At 44.4% G+C, this 25,020-nt stretch overlaps 1 protein-coding gene across 6 annotated transcripts in view; it reads left to right on the top strand.

Moving 5' to 3' along the window:
- The window catches only part of CHD2 (chromodomain helicase DNA binding protein 2), a 75,266-nt gene that overhangs the window by 27,072 nt on the left and 23,174 nt on the right, over positions 1 to 25,020 (top strand). For 5 of the 6 annotated variants that reach the window (XM_026709402.2, XM_026709403.2, XM_026709404.2 and 2 more), the window contains 20 exons: positions 239 to 464; positions 2,343 to 2,443; positions 5,706 to 5,750; positions 5,955 to 6,130; positions 7,414 to 7,538; positions 8,940 to 9,156; positions 10,258 to 10,347; positions 11,466 to 11,656; positions 12,486 to 12,674; positions 15,242 to 15,404; positions 16,167 to 16,319; positions 18,122 to 18,193; positions 19,252 to 19,401; positions 20,650 to 20,798; positions 21,342 to 21,438; positions 21,618 to 21,710; positions 21,796 to 21,969; positions 23,131 to 23,306; positions 23,690 to 23,731; positions 24,395 to 24,534. In XM_026709402.2, the coding sequence (XP_026565187.2) occupies positions 239 to 464; positions 2,343 to 2,443; positions 5,706 to 5,750; positions 5,955 to 6,130; positions 7,414 to 7,538; positions 8,940 to 9,156; positions 10,258 to 10,347; positions 11,466 to 11,656; positions 12,486 to 12,674; positions 15,242 to 15,404; positions 16,167 to 16,319; positions 18,122 to 18,193; positions 19,252 to 19,401; positions 20,650 to 20,798; positions 21,342 to 21,438; positions 21,618 to 21,710; positions 21,796 to 21,969; positions 23,131 to 23,306; positions 23,690 to 23,731; positions 24,395 to 24,534 (2,769 nt within the window). The remainder of the gene's footprint in view (positions 1 to 238; positions 465 to 2,342; positions 2,444 to 5,705; positions 5,751 to 5,954; positions 6,131 to 7,413; positions 7,539 to 8,939; positions 9,157 to 10,257; positions 10,348 to 11,465; positions 11,657 to 12,485; positions 12,675 to 15,241; positions 15,405 to 16,166; positions 16,320 to 18,121; positions 18,194 to 19,251; positions 19,402 to 20,649; positions 20,799 to 21,341; positions 21,439 to 21,617; positions 21,711 to 21,795; positions 21,970 to 23,130; positions 23,307 to 23,689; positions 23,732 to 24,394; positions 24,535 to 25,020) is intronic. The other variant, XM_087941309.1, reaches the window with a different exon arrangement.

Genomic DNA, 25,020 nt, shown 5'->3' on the forward strand with positions numbered 1-25,020 from the left:
GTCAGCAGAAATAGCCTGCAGTTCCACATTCTAACCACTGTGCCACCACGACTCTCACCGTCAAAAGTAGAACATTTTCAAGAAGTGCTAAGTGCTGGCCCACTTTTTAGTAGGGGGAAATGAAATAGAGTTGTTTAGAAGTGAGTGCAGCTAAACTTATTGAAACCCTCCATAGGGGCAAAGGGCCCAAGACCATTTGGCAAAATTTGACCTACTTTCACTTCTGTTCTTTCGGCAGCCACTGGGGCCTCCACCACTGTCTACTCAATGGAAGCCAACGGTGATCCCTGTGCCGATTTTGATCCAGAAAAGGAGGAAGGGGAAGTGCAGTACTTGGTTAAATGGAAAGGTTGGTCATACATCCACAGCACATGGGAAAGTGAGGACTCCTTGCAGCAGCAGAAAGTGAAAGGCATTAAGAAGCTGGAGAACTTCAAGAAGAAAGAAGAAGACATCAACAGTTGGTAGGCTTTTCTTTCTTCTAGCCTGCTAAGAATGTGGATTAAAATTCTGGGCTTCCTATATGGAAAATGAGAATTCCTAGATTGTGATGACCCAAAGGGGCATGGCACAAAGGCAGCACAGTTACATAAGTAAGAAAAGTCCCTTTAATACCTCCAACTTTGCCCCCAATGTCCAGTTACCTTCAGCTGGGGAAAAAAACTCTCCCAAGAACAGTCTTTAAATGGAGGAAATTCAGCCCGAAAACAAAGTACATACTAATTGTAAATAAAAATCCATACAAACCATGCTGCATCAATTAACTGGACAGGGCAGGATAAGGAATTGCAGACTTCAAAGGCCAACAAAACACACAAGTGTTTGAAAGATGCTAGGAACCCAGATAAGCCTCGACAATAACAGATAACTCACAATTGGCTCCCAACAGCTCACTGCGTGCAGCTTCCTTTTTTAAACACTGTGTTCCCAACTGCAGCTAATGAAGGGGATCAAGGCTCTTTCTTCCCCCGTAAGCCACTCAATTCACATTGCTCCCTTCTCCGTTCCTCCCTGCGTGCCCTAGGATGAAGAGAGGGTGTAGGTCTGGGTCTTCCTCTGAATTCCCTCTCCCTTGCTCTACCTCTCCCTTGCTCTGCCCAGCCGGCCTTTGCCCTTCCCCAATTTCTTCCATAGCCAACGGAGCCACATTCCCACTCTCTGTCAGCTGCTCAGCCTCCCCCTCCGAATCAGATTCCGACAGGGGCATGACATAGATTGATCTGTGTTTCCCGAGCTTTTTTTTTTTATTGTGGCTCAAGAAGCATTTTGAACCCATCTGATTACGAGTAGTCTTCAACGTACGACCACAATTGAGCCCAAAATGTATGTTGCCAAGTGAGCCCTTTGTTAAGTGAGTTTTGCCCCCCCCCCTCTTTTTTGACCTTTCTTGCCACAGTTGTTAAGTGAATCATGGCAGGAGTTGTTAGCTTCATGTTTGTTAAGTGAATGGTTTACCCATTGGCTTTGCTGGTCAGAAAGTCACAAAACGGGATCACATAATCCTAGGACACTGGGACCATCCTAAATCTGAGCCAGTTGCCCAACTGTGTGAATTTTGATTGATGTGACTGGCCATGAGGATGATACAAACAGTCGTAAGTGTGAAAAATGGTTGTAGGTCACTTTTTTTAGTGATGTTGTAACTTTGAATGGTCATTACATGAACAGTTGTAAGTTGTGGGCTACCTGCACTAAAAACTGATGGATCCCCATCAGATTAGATAGAAACACTCCAATGAGATGGATTTAAAACAAAAAGACCCCTCAAGCTTGTTGCAAAAAATACCGCCTGCAGACCCTGAACACCCCAAGATAAGTAAATGGTGTCTTTCCCATATTGTTAGAAATTGGCTAAACCTGTTGCACAGTTTCATGTCTGAAAGGGGTTAAGTTAAGTCTTTGTGTCTCTGTAGTACTCAGGATCCTGATTTCTGCTCCTAAAGTGGACATTTGGAAACTAGATTTTTCTAGGTTGCCCAGTATAGAGAAATCTTTCCTATGTGGAGTCAAGTGGCTTTGAAACTGGCTGCAGCCACTTGTTCAGATAACATCCACAAAGTTTTATATGGCTATTCCACCTGGCCTCAATTCCAGAAAATTCCAGTCATTTTTACTTTTCTAAAAACTAGTGTTTGGACTTTTTTTTTAAAGTCCTATCTTTTCAGTGAACATCAAGACACTCATATTTTGTAAACAATTTAAGAAAGCTGAATTTTCCTAAGAGGTTTCATGAGCCCCACTTCCAAAAGTTTGGTGCAATAGTAAAAGAGCAGAATAGTCTTTAACACGCTGGTTGCAAAAAAAAACCCCACCTGATTTGTTCTTTTTATTTTTATACCCAGGTTGGAAAAGGTCACCCCAGAAGACGTAGAGTATTTCAACTGCCAACAGGAACTGGCAGCTGAGTTGAACAAACAGTACCAGATTGTGGAAAGAGTGATTGGTGAGTTTGGGGTCAAAAAAGAATCGGGCCATCGGGGCTGAAGCAGAAACACATCCCACATGTTTCTGGCTGAACCCTTCTGTCAACCTTCCCAACTTGGTCAATGGAAAAGAAAGACTCCTGGCCCCCGATTAGCCAAAATATACTTGACTAAAAAGCCGTAAGTGGTTACGGAAGAGGCAAAGCTGGATCTGAGATTTCCATGCGCAAAAAAATATAGTTAACTTTCCCTGGTTCCTGGCCAACCCCCTGCTTAAGAGCCTTGGTGGCGCAGTGGTTAGAGTGCAGTACCGCAAGCTACCTCTGCTGTAGCCGGCTACCTGCCATTTGGCAGATCGAATCTCACCAGGCTCAAGGTTGACTCAGCTTTCCATCCTTCTGAGGTGGGTAAAATGAGGACCCAGAGTGTTGGGGGCAATAGGCTGACTCTGTAAACCGCTTAGAGAGGGATGTAAAGCCCTGTAAAGCAGTATATAAGTGCTATCGCTATTATCAGTCATTGTCCAATTAAGTATTAACAGATTGTTTGGGAAATGGAGCCTGTCCGCATTCTTTTAGTGCAACCTTAAGATGGCTGGTGCTTCCCACAGGAAGGCTTGGTTTTGATTCCTCCTGATTCCCTTCCTGATTCTCTTCCTGCACTGCCCCCTCCCCCCATTATTAAAGTCAGGCTGTCAGCTTGCGATGCGTAGCTTAGCAGAACGACAGCCACGGCCCCTTCATCTATATTTTGGGAAGGCATGTCTTGTATGGCTGAAAACAAAGGGCGTTTAAGGCTTCTGAAGCTGATGGGATTTTCTTTTAGAATAGAATAACAGAGTTGGAAGGGACCTTGGAGGTCTTCTAGTCCAACCCCCTGCCTAGGCAGGAGACCCTACACCACTTCAGACAAATGGTTATCCAACATCTTTTAAAAAACTTTCAGTGTTGGAGCATTCACAGCCTCTGGAGGCAAGTTGTTCCACTGATTAATTGTTCTAACTGTCAGGAAATTTCTCCTTAGTTCTTTTCTCCTTGATTAGTTTCCATCCATTGCTTCTTGTCCTGACCTCTGGTGCTTTGGAGAATAGCTTGACTCCCTCTTCTTTGTGGCAGCCCCTGAGATATTGGAACACTGCTATCCTGTCTCCTCTAGTCTTTCTTTTCATCAGACTGGACATATCCAGTTCCTGCAACCTTTCTTCATATGTTTTAGTCTTCAGTCCTCTAATCATCCTTGCTGCTCTTCTCTGCACTCTATCCAGAATCTCAACATCTTTTTTACATTGTGGTGGCCAAAACTTTTGAAAGATTTTTTTTTTTTCGAGAATTAATGAAAGCAGGAGAAAAAAACCCCCAGAAAGGGAGTCCTTGACTTACAACCTTTCACTGAGTCATATTTATCATGCTTGCAGCGTCCCAGGGTCACGTGGCACTTTGTGACCTTCTGACCAGCAAAGTCAACGGGGAAGCCAGATTCACTTAACGGCTATATTCTGCAGTGATTCACTTTACACCTATGGCAAGAAAGCTTGTAAAATGAATTCAATTAACACCTGTCTTGCTTATCAATGTAAATTTGAAGCTCAGTTGTGGTCAGAAGTCAAGAACTGCCTGTAGGCAATCTTGTTGGCATTGTGGGCATATTGAGGATTATAAAAAAGGGGCCACCCTGGAAGTTTGGTAGACTAATTGTAATGTGGCACTTACAATGTGTGGTTCCAGCCCTGGCCATTCACCTGGAGAGATGGGCACCCAGAACAAACCACCACAACAAGCAACCAATGCAGTTGTGTGCTTGTATCATGACATCTGAGCATTGTTTGCATAATAACAGGATGCATCCACCTTGCCCGATGGCATCTGCCACTTGTGCTGGTTTTCCTGCTGCTATTTTTGGGTTTCCTGGGCAGCTGACTGCACTTTTAAGAAAAGACCAGCCACCGCTTGTAATTTTCTAAGAACACCTCGGGGCCCAGAGCCATTCTTGAAAACACATTAAAACTTGTAATTTGCTCTGCAGCACATTCCCTTCTCTCTTAAAAAACTGGCTTAACAAGATTAGCTCCAGGGATGCAGAGAGCTTGCTAGGTATTGGCAACTCCCAAATATTGTGAGAGTTGTAGTCTTCCACGTCAGGATATGTGGTCAAAACTTTACAAGTTCTGAGAAGAAACAGTTTTGACTGTCTACTGAGATCCGTTAGGACTACAATTCCCATAAACCCAGGCCAGCAGCTTAATAAGACACCTGGCAATGAGAGTATCCAGTGCTAAAGATTAACCCAAGGCAGTTTATCTAATTTAGGCAAAAGGCCTAAATTTGTTCCAGAGATAGCTAAGATTTAGTTACATTTAAAAAGATATGCTTAATGCATGCTTCCTGAAAACACCTTTCCTTATTCATATCTTTACAAAAAGCACTCACGAATTGTCATGTCTTTTTTGTGTTCCTTTTACAACCAATTGCATCGAAACTTTTGAGTTTTGTTTTGAGAACGCTGAAATGTTTTAGGGTAAATCCCATTCTTTCTCGGGGTACACGGCCTTGGGTGCTGGCACCAACTGGTTCCGAGCTCTCCTGCTCTTCATGGAGCTCTCATTCCCATTTCCCAATTCCCCATCACGTACACCTGTTGGTTGATTGTGTCTGAATTCCAAGCAATGCACCCATAGAAAGCAGGGCTCTCAGGCAGGCAAAGTCCTCAGAGAGCAATTTTATTGGATACATCATATTGGCACAACTGGTGAAAGCAAAGTTCCTGCGGCTTTCACTTAATTAAAAGTTTCCCCTTTCCCCCAAGTCACTGGTCGTTGGTGCTGGCTGGTTGCTTGGTTACTTCCCTATTTCTCTGGCCATCCACCTGTGAGAATGTCCTTGGTTCCCACAGGAAGGCTTTATTGCGTGGCTACATAACCCCATCTAACTATTTCTCCCCTCACTCTGTTGTGTGGCAACCCTGAAGCCTCCAAGATGGCCTCAGCCAGATCCACTTCAGGGTTGACAGACTGCCCCTTTGTTCCCCCTCCCATGTCCCTCACCTCCCCCCTAGCCTTTAATGGCAGGATGCCAGCAAGGTGCCAAGCTGAAGATGGCAGACCTGACCCAGTCGATCTCCCCTTTCAGGGTTATTTTCGTGGGGAAAATAGGATGGAAGAAGAAGCACTAGATAGGTTTGCCGCCTTGAATTGTTATACAAAAAATATGATAAAAGCAACATATTGATTAAATAATTAATTTAATCATTACAGTTATGGGTGTTGTTTTCTCGTTTCATGCGCAGCGGTGAAAACAAACAAATCGCCAAATCCTGGAACCGAATTTCTAGGTAAGGTGACTCGTTTTATTGATTTACATGGTTTGTTTAATTATATGGATTGATAGAGATGTCTGATTGCAATACTCAGTCAAGTATTTTACTCAAGTATCCATGGGTAGGATATTTCCGTCATGCCCATTAAGGATATGGCTGGGCTCTTATCATGTACTTCTTCATCCCTCCCCACTCTTCCCCCTGCCCCAATATTTGCAGTTCACAACCGCAAGTCCTCCTCTAATGAGCCAGAGTACCTTTGCAAGTGGATGGGACTTCCCTACGCAGAATGTAGCTGGGAAGATGAAGCTCTGATCAGCAAAAAATTCCAGTACTGTATTGATAGCTTCAACAATAGGAACAACTCCAAAGCCATGCCTACTCGGGACTGCAAGGTTAGTCTAATGGAAAAACAGAGTTGGAAGGGACCTTGGAGGTCTTCTAGTCCAACCCCCCACTTAGGCAGGAAGCCCTATAGCATTTCAGACAAATGGTTATCCAATTTCTTCTTTAAAACCTCCAGTCTTGGAGCATTGACAACTTCTGGAGGCAGGCTGTTCCACTGATTAATTATTGTAACTGCTAAGGATATTTCTACTTACTTCTAAGTTGGTTCTCTCCCTGCTTAGTTTCCACCCATCGTTTCTTGTCTTGCTTTCAGGTGGTTTGGAGAATAAGTTGACTCCCTCTTCTTGATGGCAACCCCTTAGATTGCTCTTCTCATTTTGGCCTCTATGTAAAGTGAATTGAATTGTTTATTTAGCCAAGTGTGATTAGACACACGAGGAATTTGTCTCCGTTGCAGAAACACTTGGTGTACATTCAAAGCAACAGAATCATCAACATCATAATAACTGGAAAGCATAAGAAGATATTAAGAAGGATAAATAATAATACTACCGCCATACTACTTGAATAAATCCATTAGACCACCCTGTGAGAATTAGGTGTTTAGCAGAGTCAGGGCACAAGGGAAAAGAACTAGTTTTCCCATTACTTATATTCTCCTCTTGGTCAGGGGGTGGCGCTGCTTCCCCAAAATACAAAGTTCACAGCAATTGAGGCATATAGCAGCTGCATGATTGAAAAAACAACAACAAAGCTGTACTGAATGCAAATTAAGGGTTTTTTCTCCCTCCTAGATGATTTATCTTTGAAATAGTGTTCTGACATCAAGTCATGAAGGCAGATCAGTGTTTTTGTGCCCTATTTTCCATGCTGGAGAGAGATTCTTTTAAATTCAGGACCTTACTCCATTAAAATAAATATTGTGCGTTTTAGAAGGAAAATTAGCTTCCATTTGCAGATTTTCCCTCCCTTCCTCCATATCATAAAGTTCTATGTTCTTGCAAATTAAAGATGGGGTAGTTTGGCCATGTGTTGTATATTTACAAGGTTTACAATACTGTGCAAAAGTCCTGGGCCACTTTTAGACTTCTTATTGTAGCAATCATATAGTGACCGTATAGAAGCATGTCTCAGTCTCCTTAAAAGAATGCAATCAGATAATACAGGTCGGTTGCATGCAGCTGTTGATTTACAACACTTCACTTAGTGACTGTTTGAAGTTACAATGGCACTGTGGCTCAAAATTGTGATCATAAATTGAGGGCCAGCTGTAATTCTCCAGAGCAGCAGGCCTGTGAAGCTGGGAGACTGACGGATGTCTTCCTCTTAGGTGCTGAAGCAAAGGCCTCGTTTTGTGGCCTTGAAGAACCAACCTTCTTACATTGGTGGGGAGAATCTGGAACTCCGCGACTATCAGCTGGAGGGCTTGAATTGGTTGGCTCATTCTTGGTGCAAGTAAGTTGAGGGCAGGTGCTTCTTATCCCTGATTCAAAAAACATAGTCCTGAAAGAGATTTTTGATGATCTGAAGCAGTGTCTCTTACCGATGGGCTCAGATGGTTATTTCTATATTTATCATATGGCATATCATCCATGGATTTGCAACATATATGAACATTTCACCTAGTTGGAAGGGACCTTGAAGGTCTTCTAGTCCATCCCTTTTCTCAGGCAGGAAAACCCTGTACCATTTCAGACAAATGGTTGTTCAATCTATTCTTGTAAAACCTTTAATACTGGAGTGCCTGCAACTTTTGGGGGGCAACTAGGTTAATAAAACACAATATAATATAAATACTAAAAATGTCTATATTCGGATATCAATGTCTTCTCTACGCCATCTAACCATTGAAGTGCAGCATCATTTATATGAAAACAAATCAGATACTGGAATGATATATGCCCTCAGTTTACCGCTGATCATGATGCAACCTACAGTTTGGTGTGGGACTCCCCAGTCACACTAAGGGGAGGATACAGAGCCCCATCTATGCAATGAGTCCTGGCAGGCACTGTGTGAGGTGCAAATCCTTTTCAGAATTGTGTGAATGTAGTTTACCTCCTCATGGTGCACCCTGGATGACGTGACAGCATGAACTAAATGAACTAGCAATGGTTGGCAGCCAGACTTCTTCGTAGACTTTCCTGGCTCTCAAAATAAATGGACACAGAAACAAAAACAAAAAATGACTTTTTTAGGTCCAAATGACAAGAAAGACTGAGGGTAGAGTAGAGTAGAGTAGAGTAGAGTAGAATTAGAATAGGATAGAAATAAGAATAGGAAATGGAATAGGATGGGATAGAGTAGAATAGTTTTTTTTACTGGCCAAATGTGATTGCACACACAAGGAATTTGTCTCTGGTGCATTAGTTCACTGTGTTCATATAAACAGCAAATAATAGGTCCTAGGTTATAAATCATAATTACAATCATTAATCACAAATTACAAACAACAATTGATAAATCATAAGAAACCAATAGGAGAAGATAGTAGGAAAGATAAGAAGATGAGAAAAGATGAGAAGTGAGACAGTGTTGAGGGGAATTTTCAGGAGAGTGATGGCACAAGAAGGGGAAAAAAACCTATCTTTATGTCTGGTTGTTTTGGCATGCAATGCTCTACAGCGGTGTCCTGAGGGGAGAAGTTGAAATAGTTTATGTCCAGGATGTCAAGGGGTCTGTAAATATTTTCTCAACCCTCTTTCTGGTTCACGCAGCAAACAGATCCTCAATGGAAGGCATTGGGGAATATCTGTCTGCCTCCAGATGTTCTCCAGAATTGAAAGGGAGAAGGAAAAAGGGAGCTCATTGACATGACTATGCTGGCTTGACCCCTTTCCTTGTCTGCTTCCTCAGGAACAACAGTGTCATCCTGGCGGACGAGATGGGCTTGGGGAAGACCATCCAGACCATTTCTTTCCTCTGCTACCTCTTCTATCAGCACCAGCTCTATGGCCCCTTTCTGATTGTGGTGCCTTTGTCAACCCTAACCTCATGGCAGAGGGAGTTTGAGATCTGGGCCCCTGAGGTCAACGTGGTTGTGTACATTGGAGATCAGCTGAGCAGGAATGCTGTGCGTAAACTAGCGTCGAGGAAGGGGTTGAATGGGACTAAGACAACACATTTCTCTTTTTCTACAGCTCTGTGGGGTGAGCTACAGGGTGTACGACACAGAAATGAAAGTGCCATTATTGGGAGACAGTGATAGTAAGAAAAGCAAGGCATGATCTGAAATTCCCGCTCAAAACTGTTAGGTTAAAAGTTGTAGAAACCCCTCCTTTGTCCAGTCCAGAGGCGAGCCAATCCAGAGGTGCAATGTTGTTATGAGAACCTCAAGCTGAGAAGGTGATAAGCTGTTCTCAGACGCCATTTGCTCGGTTCCTCGCAGCTGAGACAAGATGGCCACAGGCTATTCCCTCCCCCCTCACATTCCCAGGAAGGTACCTCAAAGTAAAGGAAGGACCGGAAATAGGAAAAAGTTGTAAACTGGCATTCAGGCCTTCCCTACCAGAATGGCAGCATCCCGTTGGGGATCTATGGGGACCTGACATGCTGCCCCCCTAGAAGAAAGAGAACACCTGGAAGATAAAAGAGAAGAGAAATATAAACAATTAGTTAGGTTTATCTGAGCATTGGGCATGGAAATGCTTCAGCAGCCTAGAGGCCATCTTCTCATGTGTTGGGTAGCTGGCATGCAGAACCGTGCCCAAATTTGCCTGGATGCTTAGATCCATTATTTGTTTAACCCTGTTGAATAGATTATAGCTGACAGCTTTCCCAGGACAGGATAAGAGCCATTGTGGCGCGGTGTTAGGATGCAGTATTGCAGGCTAATTCTGCCGACTGCCAGGAGTTCGATCCTGACGGGCTCAAAGTTGACTTCCATCCTTCCGAGGTCGGTAAAATGAGGACCCAGATTGTTGGGGGCAAAAGGCTGACTCTGTAACCCGCTTAGAGAGGGCTGTAAAAGCACTATGGAGCGGCATATAAGTCTAAGCGCTATTGCTGAACTAAAATCAAATTTCACTTTGGCCTAGAGACAGGCTTTTGCATAAAAAAAGAGCTGTTGGATGAGTAGGTGGCATCATCTGCTGGCTGGGGAAATTTGGGGGGATGGAATCCACATATCTTCAAATTGCCAAACCAACCCATTTATTTATTCATTTTACTTCAGATCCGTGAGTATGAGTGGGTCCATTCTCAGACCAAACGGTTGAAGTTCAACGTGCTGATTACAACCTATGAGATCCTCCTGAAAGACAAGGTGAGTGATGGGCCCTTTGCCATCTTCTTTCCTTTGTCTGCCCCTAGCTATTTTGCCCCTGAAAGGATGGCTACTATTGGAGGTGAAGATTTGGGAAAGTCCTTCCTTTCCCTTCAGAAAGTCCTAAGATTCTCATATTGGATGAGCTGCTTCTGGAGAACTCATCCATTCCTTTGTGGGACTTTCTTCTTCCAGTATTCTGCTACCCAGGAATGTTTTTGGGAGCGTTAAGGTGCGAAAGGACTGTGATCAAAATACCATGAATTCAAAGAACTAATATGAGCAATGTCTGCATCGTATTTGCTCTTAAGGTGTTTGACCACCTTTTGCTTTCTAAGCTATCTTCAACCTGCTTTAATTCTGCCCCACACTTTAGTGTGTTGTCCAACTGTACTTCATGGGAAGACGTGGGTCTGTCTTCAACACTTATTCCAAGGACTGTTATGTAGACAGAGTGGTAGTGGAGATTGGGAACCACAGACCTTTAGGGGGAGGCGGCTGAATTTTCTATATCCTTGATATAGGAAGGAATATTTCCGCATAACTTCTTCACTAAAAACTTTGTGAAGCAGTAAGCGGCCATGTTGGGTTCACATTTGGGATGCTCCTCCTTCTATGCCACTTCTTGATGGGAAATATCTGGAGGTAGGGTATTCTTGTCTAGTTTAGTGAAAAGAAGGAGTAGGGGAGAGATGATAGCAGTGTTTGAGGGGTTGCCACAAAGAAGAGCGGGATCAACCTATTTTCCAAAGTACCAGAAGGCAGGACCAGAAGCAACAGATGGAAATAAACCGAGGAGAGAAACAGCCTAGAACTAAGCAGAAACTTCCTGACAGTGTGAACAATTAACCAGTGGAATGGCTTGCTTCCAGAAGTTGTGGGTGCTCCAACCCTGGAGGTTTTTAAAAAGAGGCTGGACAGCCATGTGTCCCCAGTGGTATAGAATCTCTTGCTTGAGCTGGAAGGCCCCCAAGACCCCTCCCAACTCTGTTATTCTGTATGTGGCAACCTGTCACGCATGGGACACAGGTGTAAGTTTTCCAGAGCAGATGTAAAAGGACTTCCCTAAAATGGTTCTGTGTTATTGCTGTGTGCCCCATCTAGTTTTTCTTCTGTAGGCCGTTTTGGGAAGCATCAACTGGGCCTTCCTAGGAGTGGATGAAGCCCACCGCTTGAAGAATGACGATTCTTTGCTCTACAAGACACTGATCGACTTCAAGTCCAACCACCGCCTGCTCATCACTGGGACACCCCTTCAGAATTCCCTGAAGGAACTGTGGTCCCTGCTGCAATTCATCATGCCAGAGAAGTAAGTTGAGTTGGGAAGTAGCTCTTTAGCCACAACAGGGGGCGATTGCGAAAGTAAATGAAAGTCAAAACTTAAAGTGGCCTTTAGAGCAAGATGTATTTAGAAGCCCAAGTTATTGTACAAAATTATCAATGCAAGCCTAATACAAACTTATTTCTTAAAAAAGTTCTGTATCTGTTAATCTATTGTGGCAAAAAAAAAAAAAAAAAGAGCCAGGAATCTGAGAGCACTTTTTTCAATAATAAATTTGATTAGATAACAGAAGCATTCACAGAAGCATTATGCAGTTGGTGAAAGCTTTTAATAAAATGTGTAGGATTCCCTTGTAGAATTTTGTTAGTTTTATTGTCTTTCTTTTGAAAATACAATGTTTTTTCTTGTTTTATTTTTTTTATAATTATATTTTTTTTATAATTTTCCTCTTTTTAATGTCCAAATGCTTCCCGGAGTCTCTTAAGGAACTGGGCTGCCACCTATGTGAAAATTAAACAGGGATATGCATGAGGCCCCAAAGGTGCTTTTTCAAAAGGTAATAAAGTCCAGTTGCCTTTTGAAAAAAACACTTTTGGGACAGCCCTGACCTGGATGACTGAGAAACTCCATAGAAATAAAAGAGGCTGCCTGTATGCTTGTGCCTACCTTGCCAGTAGAAAGGAAGAATGGACTAGATAATGCCCTTAGATAAGGCCCTTTTTGAATCTGCAAAATTGGCTTTGGAGGTGGGCCTGAGTGTTTCTCATTCTTTCTCTCTCTCTCTCTCTCTCCCTTCCTCTCTCTTTCTTCCTCCCCCTCTCTCTCCCCACCTCCTTGTCTTGGCTGTGTCTGTCAGGTTCGAATCCTGGGAAGACTTTGAAGAGGACCATGGCAAAGGACGAGAGAACGGGTACCAGAGCCTGCATAAGGTCCTGGAGCCCTTTCTCCTGCGCAGGGTGAAGAAGGATGTGGAAAAATCCCTCCCAGCCAAAGTAGAGCAGATCCTGAGGGTGGAGATGTCCGCCCTCCAGAAGCAGTATTACAAGTAAGGGTTCTTCTGGCGGTGGGGCAGAAATACTCAGCATGGGTACCACAAGATAACTTTTCTCAGGAAGGAAGTCAAACTAGAATGGTGCTTGGATTTCCTGCACACAGGAAGAGGTTGCCCAACATCCGTCTACTGGTCTCCAGTCAATCAGATTCCAAGTGATCCTCTTCCCTGGTCTAAATGCAACCTTGGAGACTTTGGGAAGTCCCCTGTAGCAACCCCGCATGCGCCTGCCATTCTGAGCTGGATTTCGTTTGGTTGGCCATCACGAGTCACACAACAAGGCCCCTTGTGGGGTGATAATTGAAGTTCTCCCCTCGCCTCCCCATAAACATACATAAATTAAAAACGAAGGCTGATTTGATTGAGCGAGTACAGTCAATGAACACGATGTCTTAAAATGGACAGCATTCAGATTTGAATAATTAACAAGGATGCAGTCTGGCCTCGGTTCAGAAGCAAAGCGTTCATTGTATGGTAGAAAAGCACTCCAGGCGAAACAAATGTAGGAGGCAATGGTTCAAGGTGAGGTAGATGGTGACAGAGTCCCTCTTGTTTTGTCTCAACAAGAACCCTGCAAGGTGTCTGGGCTAAGAGACGAGGACTAACTGAGAATGACTCTGACTTCAAGCAGGGTGTTGGCTGCAGCGCCCCCAGTTGCATTTCCAAGCTTAATAGCAATAGCACGTAGACTTATAGCACTTTATAGTGCTTTCCAGCCCTCTCTAAGAGATTTACAGAGTCAGCCTCTTGCCCCCAACAATCTGGGTCCTCATTTTACTCACCTTGGAAGGATGGAAGGCTGAGTCAACCTTCAACCTGGTGAGATTCGAACTGGTGGCAGTTGGCAGAATTAGTCTGCAATGCTGCATTCTAAACACTGAGCCACCAGGAAAGAGAATGAGAAATGGAATTGAGGGAGGGAGGGAGGGAGGGAGGGAGGGAGGAAGGAAGGAAGGAAGGAAGGAAGGAAGGAAGGAAGGAAGGAAGGAAGGAAGGAAGGAAGGAAGGAAGGAAGGAAGAAAGAAAGAAAGAGCAATAGCACTTAGACTTAAAAACCATTTCACAGTGCTTTACAGCTCTCTCTAAGAGGTTTACAGAGTCAACCTCTTGTCCCCAACAATCTGGGTCCTCATTTTACCCACCATGGAAGGATGAGTCAATCTTGAGCCTGGTGCGATTCGAACTGCCCAATTTGCAGGCAGCTGGCAGGCAGCAGAAGTAGCCTGCAGTACTGCACTCTAACCACTGCACCACCACGGCTCGTAGGCATCTAGGATACTTGTCTCCAGAAGTTCAGGGTGCTCCTTCAGTGGAGGTTTTTAAGAAGAGATTGGACAGCTGTTTTTCCAGAATGGTACAGGTAGTCCTGGACTTAGGACCACAATGGAGCCCAACATTTCAGTTGCTAAGCGAAACAGGTGTTAAATGAATTTTGCCCCCATTTTACTACCTTTATTGCCTCAAGTTATTAAGTGAATCACTGCAGTCGATTACTTAGTAACCCAATTGTTAAGTGAATCTCCATTGACTTCGCTTGTCAGAAGGTCACAAAAGGTAACTACATGACCTAGGGACACCGCAACCATCATAAATACAGGCCAGTTACCAAACATCTGAATTTTAACCACAGGGATACTGTAACGATCATAAGTGTGAAAAACAGTCATAAATTACTTTTTTTAGTATCGTCGTAACTTCAAACGGTCACTAAATGAACTGTTGTAACTTGAGGACTACCTGTATAGGGTCCCCTGTTTGAGCAGGAGGTTGGCCAACCTTTTGGACCTCAGGGGCCATCAAACTTATAATTTTAAATCCCGTGGACCAGAGACCCTGGGAAAATCCCCCAAATCTGTAGGAAAATTCTCCACCCCGTTTTCCTACCAACCGATCATTCTTTATTTGGGACCGCAGGATACCGCCTCCAGCTCCGTTCTCGGGGGGTGGGGGAGATATTTTTGGCTTCATGCAAGGAAAGGAGAAGCAGCAGAAGTCTGTCTTTCTCTCCCCCAAATTCCTCCAGCAATGAATCTTTGTGAGACTTGTCATGCCAGCGCAGCCGCTTGGAGCAGGAGGCCTCGCAGGGTCCCAAAGACTCATTTCTCGCAGAGTTTGGGGGGGGGGGGAGAAAGAAAGACTTTGGCTGCTTTCCATGCATGCAGCCAAGAAAGAAGGAGAAGAAGCGGAAAGAAGCAGCCCAGTGGCCAGGCCAGGCGCGTGGGGCAAGTTCCCCCCCTCACTACCTTGTGTTGTTCACAAGGCAAGCGACACAAGCCTTGTGTTCCTGCAAGCCATGTGAGCAGCAGCAGCCTTGTGTTCCCTCGCAGCCTGAATTGATTGCTTTGGGAGGTGCTTTGAGGGTGACATTTCTCTGCAGACCACCAAAATTTTCTCGCGGACCGCCAGTAGTCCCTGGCCCACTGATTGGCGACCAACTGGACTAGAAGACCTCCAAGGTCACTCCCAGCTCTGTTATTCTGTTTTCTGTATGTGCTGGCTTGCTTTCTTGAAGCCACTAAAGGGGCTGAAAAACTGATGCTTGTCACCTGCTAACCCTTCAGATGGATTTTAACAAGGAATTACAAAGCCCTGTCCAAGGGAACACGTGGCAGCACTTCTGGCTTCCTGAACATCGTGATGGAGCTGAAGAAATGTTGCAATCACTGTTACCTGATCAAACCTCCAGAAGAGAATGAGAGGGAAAACAGCCAGGAGAGGCTGCAGGTGGGTAGACCTTGCGGGAAGACTTCTGGTAACGTCAGCCCTTCCCAGATAAATCAGACAGGAAACTCAACTAGATGAGCTAATTCTACTTTATTGTAAAGCTACACTTGCAACACCCTGGCAGGTCTGAATCTTGCAAACTTCCTGCTGCTATTTTGAGACCGTTTTGTGGATCTTTTCTCACGTATGGCTAAAGACTGAATCTTAATGAAGAAATTAAGGATTTAGTCAGAGATGGAACCCATAATATTGTTAGTTGGTTGTACGGCTAAGCATGATGCTCTGGAGAAGAATTGTAAAATTGAGGAATAGATTAAAAAGCTCTGATGCTTAACGTTGTATAAGGCTCCCAAATATATCAAAGGCTTCAGGTGATCTCACAGGAACTTGAGATCTAGCCTGAAAGTCAACTTTTTCTTACCTGAACATATCGAATATATTGAAGTAGGACTTCTGGTCTCTCCAACCAACAGAACTACTCATTTGGAGGGCAGAGGGGTAGATTGTGGAAGATGGTCTATAAAAATTTGTTACTGCCAGGAAACAGATATAAGTTGCCTAAGTTAATCTACCGAGCTCATGGGCAAGGAGAATTAGAACAAGGAATTAGAATTAGAACAACAAGAATTAGAACCTCTTTGTATTCATTTTCATTGTTACTTCTGTTAATTCGACTAAGACCATCGTGATGCTGAGTTGCTCGGTCAACTTTGCTCCATCAGATTTGGAACTACCACTTCATGCTCAATCTTGTCTTCTTAGTCTTTAATCAGGAGCAGTGGGAAACTCATCCTTCTGGACAAACTGCTCAGCAGGCTCCGTGCGAGGGGCAACCGAGTCCTCATCTTCTCCCAGATGGTGAGAATGTTGGACATCTTGGCGGAATATCTGACCATCAAGCACTACCCTTTCCAGGTGAAGCCCAGGAATTGGATGATAGAAAAATGGGTGGATGGATGGAGATAGATAGATAGAGAGAGACAGAGAGAGAGAGGGAAGGAGGGAGGGAGGGAGTGAGAGAGAGGCAGTAGTAGTAGGCAGACAGACAGACTGGATGGATGGATGCATGGATGGACAGACACATGAATGGAGGGATGGAGAGAGAGAGAGAGAGAGAGAGAGAGATGATACATAGATATATAGGTAGACTGGATGGATGGGAGGATGGATGGATGGACAGACATATGAATGGATAGATAGACAGACAGACAGCTAGATATGGTGGTGGGGCAGCAAGAGACTCTCAAGTGTATTTTGCCTTATGGTGGACGAAGAAGAAAGACCAACTTTAAAGGGGATGTTTGCAGATAGTTGAATCTTGCAGCCTTTCTGGAGGAACTTGGCAATAATGGGCAAGGGTTCTACTTTCTATTCTCCCTTGCCAGGCGTTGGAAGATACCAGATGGGAAAGTTTTTATTTTCTGCCTAACAAGAAAGGTTGTTTTAGTTGTTTTTATTGCTTTTAATTTTAGTGATCGTTGCCCCAGCTCCTGCCAGCCTAGCAGTTCTAAAGCATGCAAATGCAAGTAGATAAATAGGTACCATTTCAGTGGGAAGTAGCACTCTGTGACATCATGCTGGCCACATGACTGCGGGAATGTCTTCGGACAGCGCTGGCTCAAGGGCCTTGAAACGGAGATGAGTACAGGTCCCTTTAGTTGGTAACAACTAGCGAAATAAAATCCACAGGGACTCCTTTTTTTATTATTGCTTTTAATTAATTAGAAGAAAAGCAGAACACAAAAACAGGAATAGTTTTTAGAAAAAGGAGGAAAAGCCAAAAATAATATCAGTACCACTTAGACTTATATACCACTACACAGTGCTTTACTAATAGTGAGATTTAACAAAGATCAAAATGATGCAACAGTGATAAAACAATACATTCAAAGGAACTGTAACTTCAAATAAAAAGCTTCAAATAATACAGGAGGTCCTCGACTTACAGCAATTCATTTAGTGACCGAAGTTGCATCACTGAAAAAAAGTGACTTACAACCATTTTTCACACTTATGGGCCTTGTAGGATCCCCGTGGTCACATAATTAAAATTCAGAGGCTTGGCAACAGTCTCATAGTTATGACAGTTGCCGAGTGTCCCGGGATCATGTGATCCCCTTTTTACAACCTTCTGACAAGCAAAGTCAACAGGGAAGCCAGATTCATTTTAAAAAAAAAACTTGCTGCCAACAGCAGTGATTCGTTTAACAACTCTGGCAAGAGAGGTCGTAAAATGGGGCAGAACTCACGTAGCAAATGTAAAACTCACTTCAACCAGAGAAATGCTGGGCTCAGATGTGACTGTAAGTCAACGACTCCCTGTATTAACCTACATATCGTTCAGCCCTTAAATCGTAGGATGTAATCCGTTTTAAGACTCCGTTTAATCCAGACCCTGGGGAAGCAGACTTCTTGGAGTGGCTCACTTTCCCCTGATCTCTGTTTGTCTCCTTTCTTTTTTTCCTCCCCTCCATAAACCCTCTTAGCTGCAGGACCTTGAGGTCTTTCTGCCTCCTGGCCCCCATTCCCAGCAGCAGGAACAGCCCGAGTTATTTTTAATCGTGGTTATTTTTAGACTGTTGTCTTGCTCTAAGCCGAAGGGGAAAACCATCGGAGGAGACTGGAGTTTCTGCAGGAGACCTGGGGGCAGCTGGAGCGGGTTGGAGGGGAGGTTTGCTCTGGAAATCCCCTGACCTCTTCACTGTTGTTTTCTGCAGCGCCTGGACGGTTCTATCAAAGGAGAAATCCGGAAGCAGGCTCTGGATCATTTCAACGCCGAAGGCTCGGAGGTAAGGCTGGAGCCAGGTATGGGTACACAGGTGGGGAGGAGGGGCAGGGGCTGCCTGGGACGGGGGTTACAAGGCGTAGCGATGGGTGCTTCCTTGGTGGGAGTGAAGGAAGATGCCGGTTGTGTTTCTGTTGGCAAAGGCCTGGAGATAGGAAGAGTCTTGGAGGAGGCTGGCAGAACCGGACAGAGGAAGGAAAAGTTTAGTTTGCACTCAAGAGTTGCTGAAGGACCAGCTGTAGGTCACAGGAGTGGACTCTCCGCTTCTCGCCGCAATGGAAACATGGTTTGCTTAGCCAGCATATCTTGGCCATGTTTTGAGCTTTGTTGACACTTCTTCTGGCTACCCTATTAGGGAGAGTAAAAACTCCTCCCCGATTGTGGTTTTAAGTTGAGGATTATCTTTAGAGGCGTTGCATAACAGCGACATGTTTCTGAGGAAGCCTCTTCTTACCAACTCTTTTAATGTAATGTTTGGGATAGGACCAAGAGAACAGGCTCCCCTGCTCTGTGCTCTGTCAGTAAACTACTACAGGTAGTTCTCAACTCGTGACCACAACTGAGCCCGAAATTTACGAGGCTGTTAAGTGAGGTTTGCCCCCATTTTGCCACCTTTCTTGCTATGTTTGCTAAGTGAATCACTTCCGTTGTTAAATTAGTAACTCGTGAATCTGGCTTTGCTTGTCAGACGATCACAAAAAGGGTTCAAATGACCTTGCGGCACAGCAACCGTCATAAATATGAAGCAGTTGCCAAGCATCCAAATGTAAATCACATGACCGAGCGGATGCTGCAATGGTCATAAGTGTGAAAAAGGGTCATGAGCCACCTTTTTTTTCAGTGCAGTTGTAACTTTGAATGGTCAATAAGTGGATGTTTGTAAGTTGAGGACGACCTGTAACTGGTGTAGAAGAACTTTGGTATTACCCTACACGTCTCCATCTGCTTGTGATGCCCTGCTGCCATTATGCCCCCAACCTGGCTGGTCCTTTGCTGACTCTCCTCCTGGGCCTATTCAAACACAGACCTAAATGTGTGTTTCCCTTCATTGCACGTCCTTAGGACTTCTGCTTTCTACTCTCCACGCGTGCTGGCGGCCTGGGGATCAACTTGGCGTCGGCTGACACAGTGGTGATCTTCGATTCGGACTGGAACCCCCAGAATGACCTACAGGCTCAGGCTCGGGCTCATCGGATTGGCCAAAAGAAACAAGTTAGTGAGAAACAATTCTCCTCCTTTAGGTATTCTGCAGATCATGGTGTGGACTTCAGTTCCTAGCAAGGGCGATGCGGGATTCTGGGAGCCAACACTCAGCGCATCTGAAAGGAGGCAGAAATAGGGAAATTTAGTCAACAGCCAGAGGGTAGCAGTCTGTAAATTGATTCCTTCCCAGTTGCTTTGTCTTCTCTGGCTACAAGAAAACAAGGGGAGAAATTTATTTCCAGGCAGGTACTGTCTGGCTGTTAACTAGATTACCCTATTCTTTCAGGTCCCCTGAATGCGACAAGGGCTAAGTAATATGATTATTTATTCCATTTTTATTCTGCCTTTATTGCTTTTATAATTAGCTCCAGGCAGTCAACATACTTAATACTCCTCCTGTTTTTCCCACAACAACCCCATGAGGTTGGTTGGGCAGAGAAGGAGTGACTGGTCCCAAGTCATCCAGCTGGCTTTCATGCCTAAGGCGGGACTAGAAATCCAATCTGCGGGTCTCGAGACCAACATCTGGAGCATAGACCAGATTGGTTGTCTGCCATGTCAGTTGACTCTTACCTCACTGAGCAATGGGATTTAGAACCTGTAACCCAGTGATGAAGGCCATTAGGGGAGGGGGGGCTTCCTATTGGTCTGCTTGAGTAGCCCCTGCCAGTTGAGGTTCACTTATTACTAAGGATTGTGGGAATTGAGCAGTTTGAATTTGGCCAAATTGTGGAGCAGGCACATTTTATTTGTGGCTCTTCCTCAGTTGGCCCAGATCAGCATTTCTGATTTTCAGAGTCTGCCTTTTTATATTAGATAGGCTGGCTAAGAAAATTCTGGTTATTTGTTTTGTTGTTTTTTGAAATAGTGGGCAGCAAAGTTAAATAATATAGGTAGAGGGGATTTGGGGTTGGGTGGCAGTGGTGGGGTCGGGTGGGGTTGGTCTTAGATATTTGGAAGTGCACCTAAAGGGGCTGCCTTGGTAGACATGGGTGAAAACAAGACATCTACCTTCAGAAAGGTAAATAATCCTGGTGGGATAATTTCTACTTTTGTTGTAAGGTATTAGAAGCCGGTAGCTTATGGTTTGCAGCATGTTGGTCCTTGATACCTGTCCCTTCCCGATCCTTTAAAAAGGTCAGGATGAATCATTGAACTAGGGACAGATTCAAGAGAGATTTTTGCACTTCACCTTGGCTGCACCAGGGATAAAAAGCTACCTTTAAAGCTATTTCACGCATCCCCTGGATTCTGCAGGTAAATATCTATCGCTTGGTTACAAAGGGAACAGTGGAAGAGGAGATTATAGAAAGAGCAAAGAAGAAAATGGTGCTGGACCATCTTGTGATACAGCGAATGGACACCACAGGCCGGACAGTTTTGGACAACAGCTCTGATAGATCCAAGTAAGGCGATGGGACTTCTGGTCCGCTGATCAAAAATGGCTGTTATGTGGCACCATTTGAATGTTAATCTGAGAAGGCGATAAGATTTAGGCTTAATTGGGCTGAACTGTTCAGTGGGAAGAGATCCTCTCTGCCAGTGGATTCTGGAATTTGCTTCAGCTTAGCAGGCAGTACACACCAAGTGATTTAGCATCGAGTCCTGTTTTGAGATAAAATGAGCCAGACATAGTCATTCATACCTAAATGCATGCTTTATGCTAATGTTGCTAACTGTCTTTTTTTTTAAAAGAAAAACATTTTATTTGTAACATTGACTGTTTGATTTTACAAAGACAAAAAGAATAATTATAGCTACTCAGAACGGCAAATTGTCTGGTTTCTTCAGCTCAAAAGAGATTGGGAGTTGGACGGGACTTCTTATCAAAGGATAGGTACAAGGATCTAGATTATTTGAGATCCTGGAAAAGTGAGCTAAGATATGGTCCAAGTACCTGCAAATTGGAAACCTTTGTTTAAGCCAGTGGCTTCATGTTTTTTTTCTAGGACAAACCCCTTCAACAAGGAGGAACTGACCGCCATTTTGAAATTTGGAGCCGAAGAACTTTTTAAAGAACCCGAAGGGGAAGAATCTGAACCACAAGTGAGTTTTTTGATCCATATGTCTGGGTAGAGATGACCTTGATTCTCCTTGGGACGTCATTTGAAATTGGCAGAGATTTAACTCGATTTCAATTCATTTCCATATCAGGATTGTAGAAAGGCAATATTAAATATTTCATATTGGTGTGTGTCTGACTGCACTCTTGCCCCTGCTTCTAGGAAATGGACATTGAGGAAATCTTACGCCTGGCTGAGACACGAGAGAATGAACCATCCACAAGTGCAACAGACGAACTGCTTTCACAATTTAAAGTACGGGCCCAGAAAAGGAGCATCAAAGGTTTCAGAATTTGTGGCATTATCAGCGCTTTAAAGGGAGTAATGTTTCTCCTCTTAGGTAGCAAACTTTGCTACAACAGAAGAGGAAGAAGCCGAGGCGGAAGAGAAATCTCAGAAGGAGTGGGAAAGCATCATTCCTGAGGAACAAAGGAAGAAAGTGGAAGAAGAGGAGCGGCAGAAAGAACTTGAGGAGATATACATGCTGCCCAGGATTCGCAGCTCAGCCAAAAAGGTAATTTTTCTAGTGTAAGATTCATAACAGGAGCACCTCACACATGAATCTCACACCTCATCCTGCATGGGAAAAAAAAAACCTTTCAAAACAATAGCAATGGAGGGCTTTCAGGTGTAGATGGTTCTGCTGGAGATACAATAGATGCTTAATTTTGCAGAAGGGTAATGTGGTATCCTGGGATGTGGCACAAAGGCAACACAGTCAAATAAACAAGAAGGGTTCCTTTATTATCTCCAACTTTGCCACCAGTGTCCAGGTTACCTTCGGCTGGAGAAAAACTCTCCTAGGAACAGTCTTTAAGTGGAGGAAATTCAGTTCAAAAACAAAGTACATATAAACTGTAACTAAAAATCCAAGCAAACCATGCTGCAGTAATTAACTTGACAGGGCAGAAGAAGGAATTGCAGACTTGAAAGCACAGCCAAAACACACAAAGTTGGGAAGATGCCAGGAACACAGATAAGCCTCCACAATACCTGATAATTCACGATTTGCTCCCAACAACTTGCTGTGCACAGCTTCCCTTTTTAAACACTGTGTTCCCACTGCAGCTAATGAAGGGAATCGGGGCCCTTTCCTCCCCCGTAAGCTACGCAACTTGCATTGCTCCCTTCTCCATTCCTCCCTGTGTGCCCTCGAATGAAGAGGGGGTGGGCCTGGATCTTCCTCCGAATTCCCTCTCCCTTGCTCTACCTCTCCCCTGCTCTGCTAAGCCAGACTTTGCCCTTCCCCAGTTTCCTTCGCAGCCAACAGAGCCACACTCCCACTCCCTGTCAACTGTTCGGCCTTCCGCTCCGAATCTGATTCTGACAGGGGCGTGACAGGTAAATTCACACTTTGACTGGTGCTGAGAAACACACAGCATGTTCCTAGGGACCCTGGAGGCTTTCTCATTGACTCTGTTTGTCAGAAGGTCACAAAAGGGGAATCACATGACCCCGGGACACTGCGACCGTCAGTTGCCAACCATCAGAAGATAAATCATATGGCCAAGAGGATGATGCAATGGTCATAAGGATGAAAAACGGTCATAAGTGCCTTTCCAGTGGTCTTGTAACTTTGGTCAACAAACAAACTATAAGTCGAGGACCATTTGGAGATTATGGCCTCTGTCAAAGAGGATCTCTCTTAAGCCTGGTCTTTTTCTGGCCCCAACAGGCTCAGGCCAATGACAGCGAATCAGATGTTGAAATAAAGAGGAAGCTCCAGAGGTCTTCGGGCTCAGATACCGAGACAGAGGACTCTGATGATGACAAAAGGCCCAAACGCAGAGGACGCCCTCGCAGTGTTCGGAAGGACACAGTGGAAGGCTTTACAGACCCTGAAATCAGAAGGTTGGTATCCAGGGAAACATCCTGGGAATTCCGGACTGGTTTTTCATCTTTTGCCTGAGCTAAGATGAACTGGAAAGGGTGGGAGGGATGCCCAGCCTACCTCACAGAGAGGTGTGGTGGGATGAAAGGAGGGGAGATTACTCCAGTCGTCTTGAGTGTCCAGAGCAAAGAAAATATTGTAAGAAAGCTTCTGCAGCCTTCCGTGGCTTAACCTGACTTTGTAAATATTGGGCAACTTGAGAGTTGTACACGGGGCACATCTGGAGGGGGTTAAATCTGGGAGGAGGGAGACCAGAACCACAAGCAGCGGGGGATGTGTGTGAAACTCAGGCCTTGAGCAAACCTCTCTAACGGTTGTAACTCTTCCTGTTTAAATTCCACAGATTTATCAAGGCATACAAGAAGTTTGCTGTTCCTTTGGAACGGTGAGTGACCAAATAGACCATGCAGTCCACCAAATTATAACTGTAATGACATCAGAGCATTGGTGGGATGATCAAACCTCAGGCGCCTTTGGTTTCACGCTGTGATTTTTGTTTTAATCGTTGCACCCCGCGCAGAATCGCTTCCAGGGGATGGACGGCCCTATCGATTATTTAAATAAGTAAAATGACACCACTGCACATAGAATGCAATCGGTTATAGACGATGTCATCATATGTTCAGTTTCATGCTTTTTAGTGGCACCACCACCTGCCAGGAGGCCTCCTGCAGCCCCTAGGAGGTTCGGGGGCAGGGTTGCCTCTCCTGATCCCTCAGTATTGTTCATCCTTGCATATAAGTTAGGTCTTCAATTGCATAAGCAGGACCTACACCCGGTGGGTTTGCACATCATATGTGGGATGCATAGTTAACTGTTTGGGAGTGATTTCCCATCAAGGTCCTATGACTTGTGCTGTCCACCAAATTACAACTGTAATTTGTTTCGCTCTGTGATTTTTGTTTTAATCGTTTCCTGGTAGCTATTCTTAGTCCATCCAAGTTCTGGAAGTGCTTTAAAATAATATCTGATTTGTGGGTGCGTTGAGGGAGGCAGAGTCAAAAATTTGCTATGGAGCACCTTTATTACGTTCCATCTCCCTTTTTAGACTGGAATGCCTCGCTCGGGATGCTGAACTGGTAGAGAAATCGGTAGCTGATCTGAAACGTTTGGGAGAACTTCTCCATAACAGTTGTGCTTCAGCCATGCAGGAGTACGAAGAGCATCTGAAGGAGAACCCAACTGAAAGTGAGGAAAGGGGCTTTCTGTAATGGGAAAAGGGGGGTGGTCAACCCAAGGGACCTGGCTCAGAATCCAGGGTTATGAGCCTGGGCCTCTCCATAAAGAAAGTTGGCACCGTATGAAGAATTCATGTTTAAGAAGAACTGAACTCTGCAACTATGATGTTTATGCTCATATAATTGTTTCAGTATCTGCTCAACTGCTCTTCTTCCCCAGTGATTTCTCAGTTTCAAGTTTTCACTTCCCTTCAAACTAACCTAGGAAAACGTCTATTGGAGATTCTCAGTCATCCAGGTCATGGTTGTCCTAAGGGTGCTTTTTCAAGAGGCAACTGGACTTTCTGGAAGTCCAGTTGCTGCTTGAAAAAGCACTTTGGGATAATCCAAGAAAGAGGATGCTAAATCATTTAGAGACAGTGAGAGATTACATCTTAAGATAGAATCACAGCGAAGCCTTCAAATTGGGTACAGTGACCTTTTTAAAAAAAAATAC

Source organism: Pseudonaja textilis, chromosome 13 (assembly GCF_049901715.1).
Source record: "Pseudonaja textilis isolate UNSWEBS1 chromosome 13, rPseTex1.2, whole genome shotgun sequence".
In the NCBI taxonomy this organism is placed as follows: domain Eukaryota; kingdom Metazoa; phylum Chordata; class Lepidosauria; order Squamata; family Elapidae; genus Pseudonaja; species Pseudonaja textilis.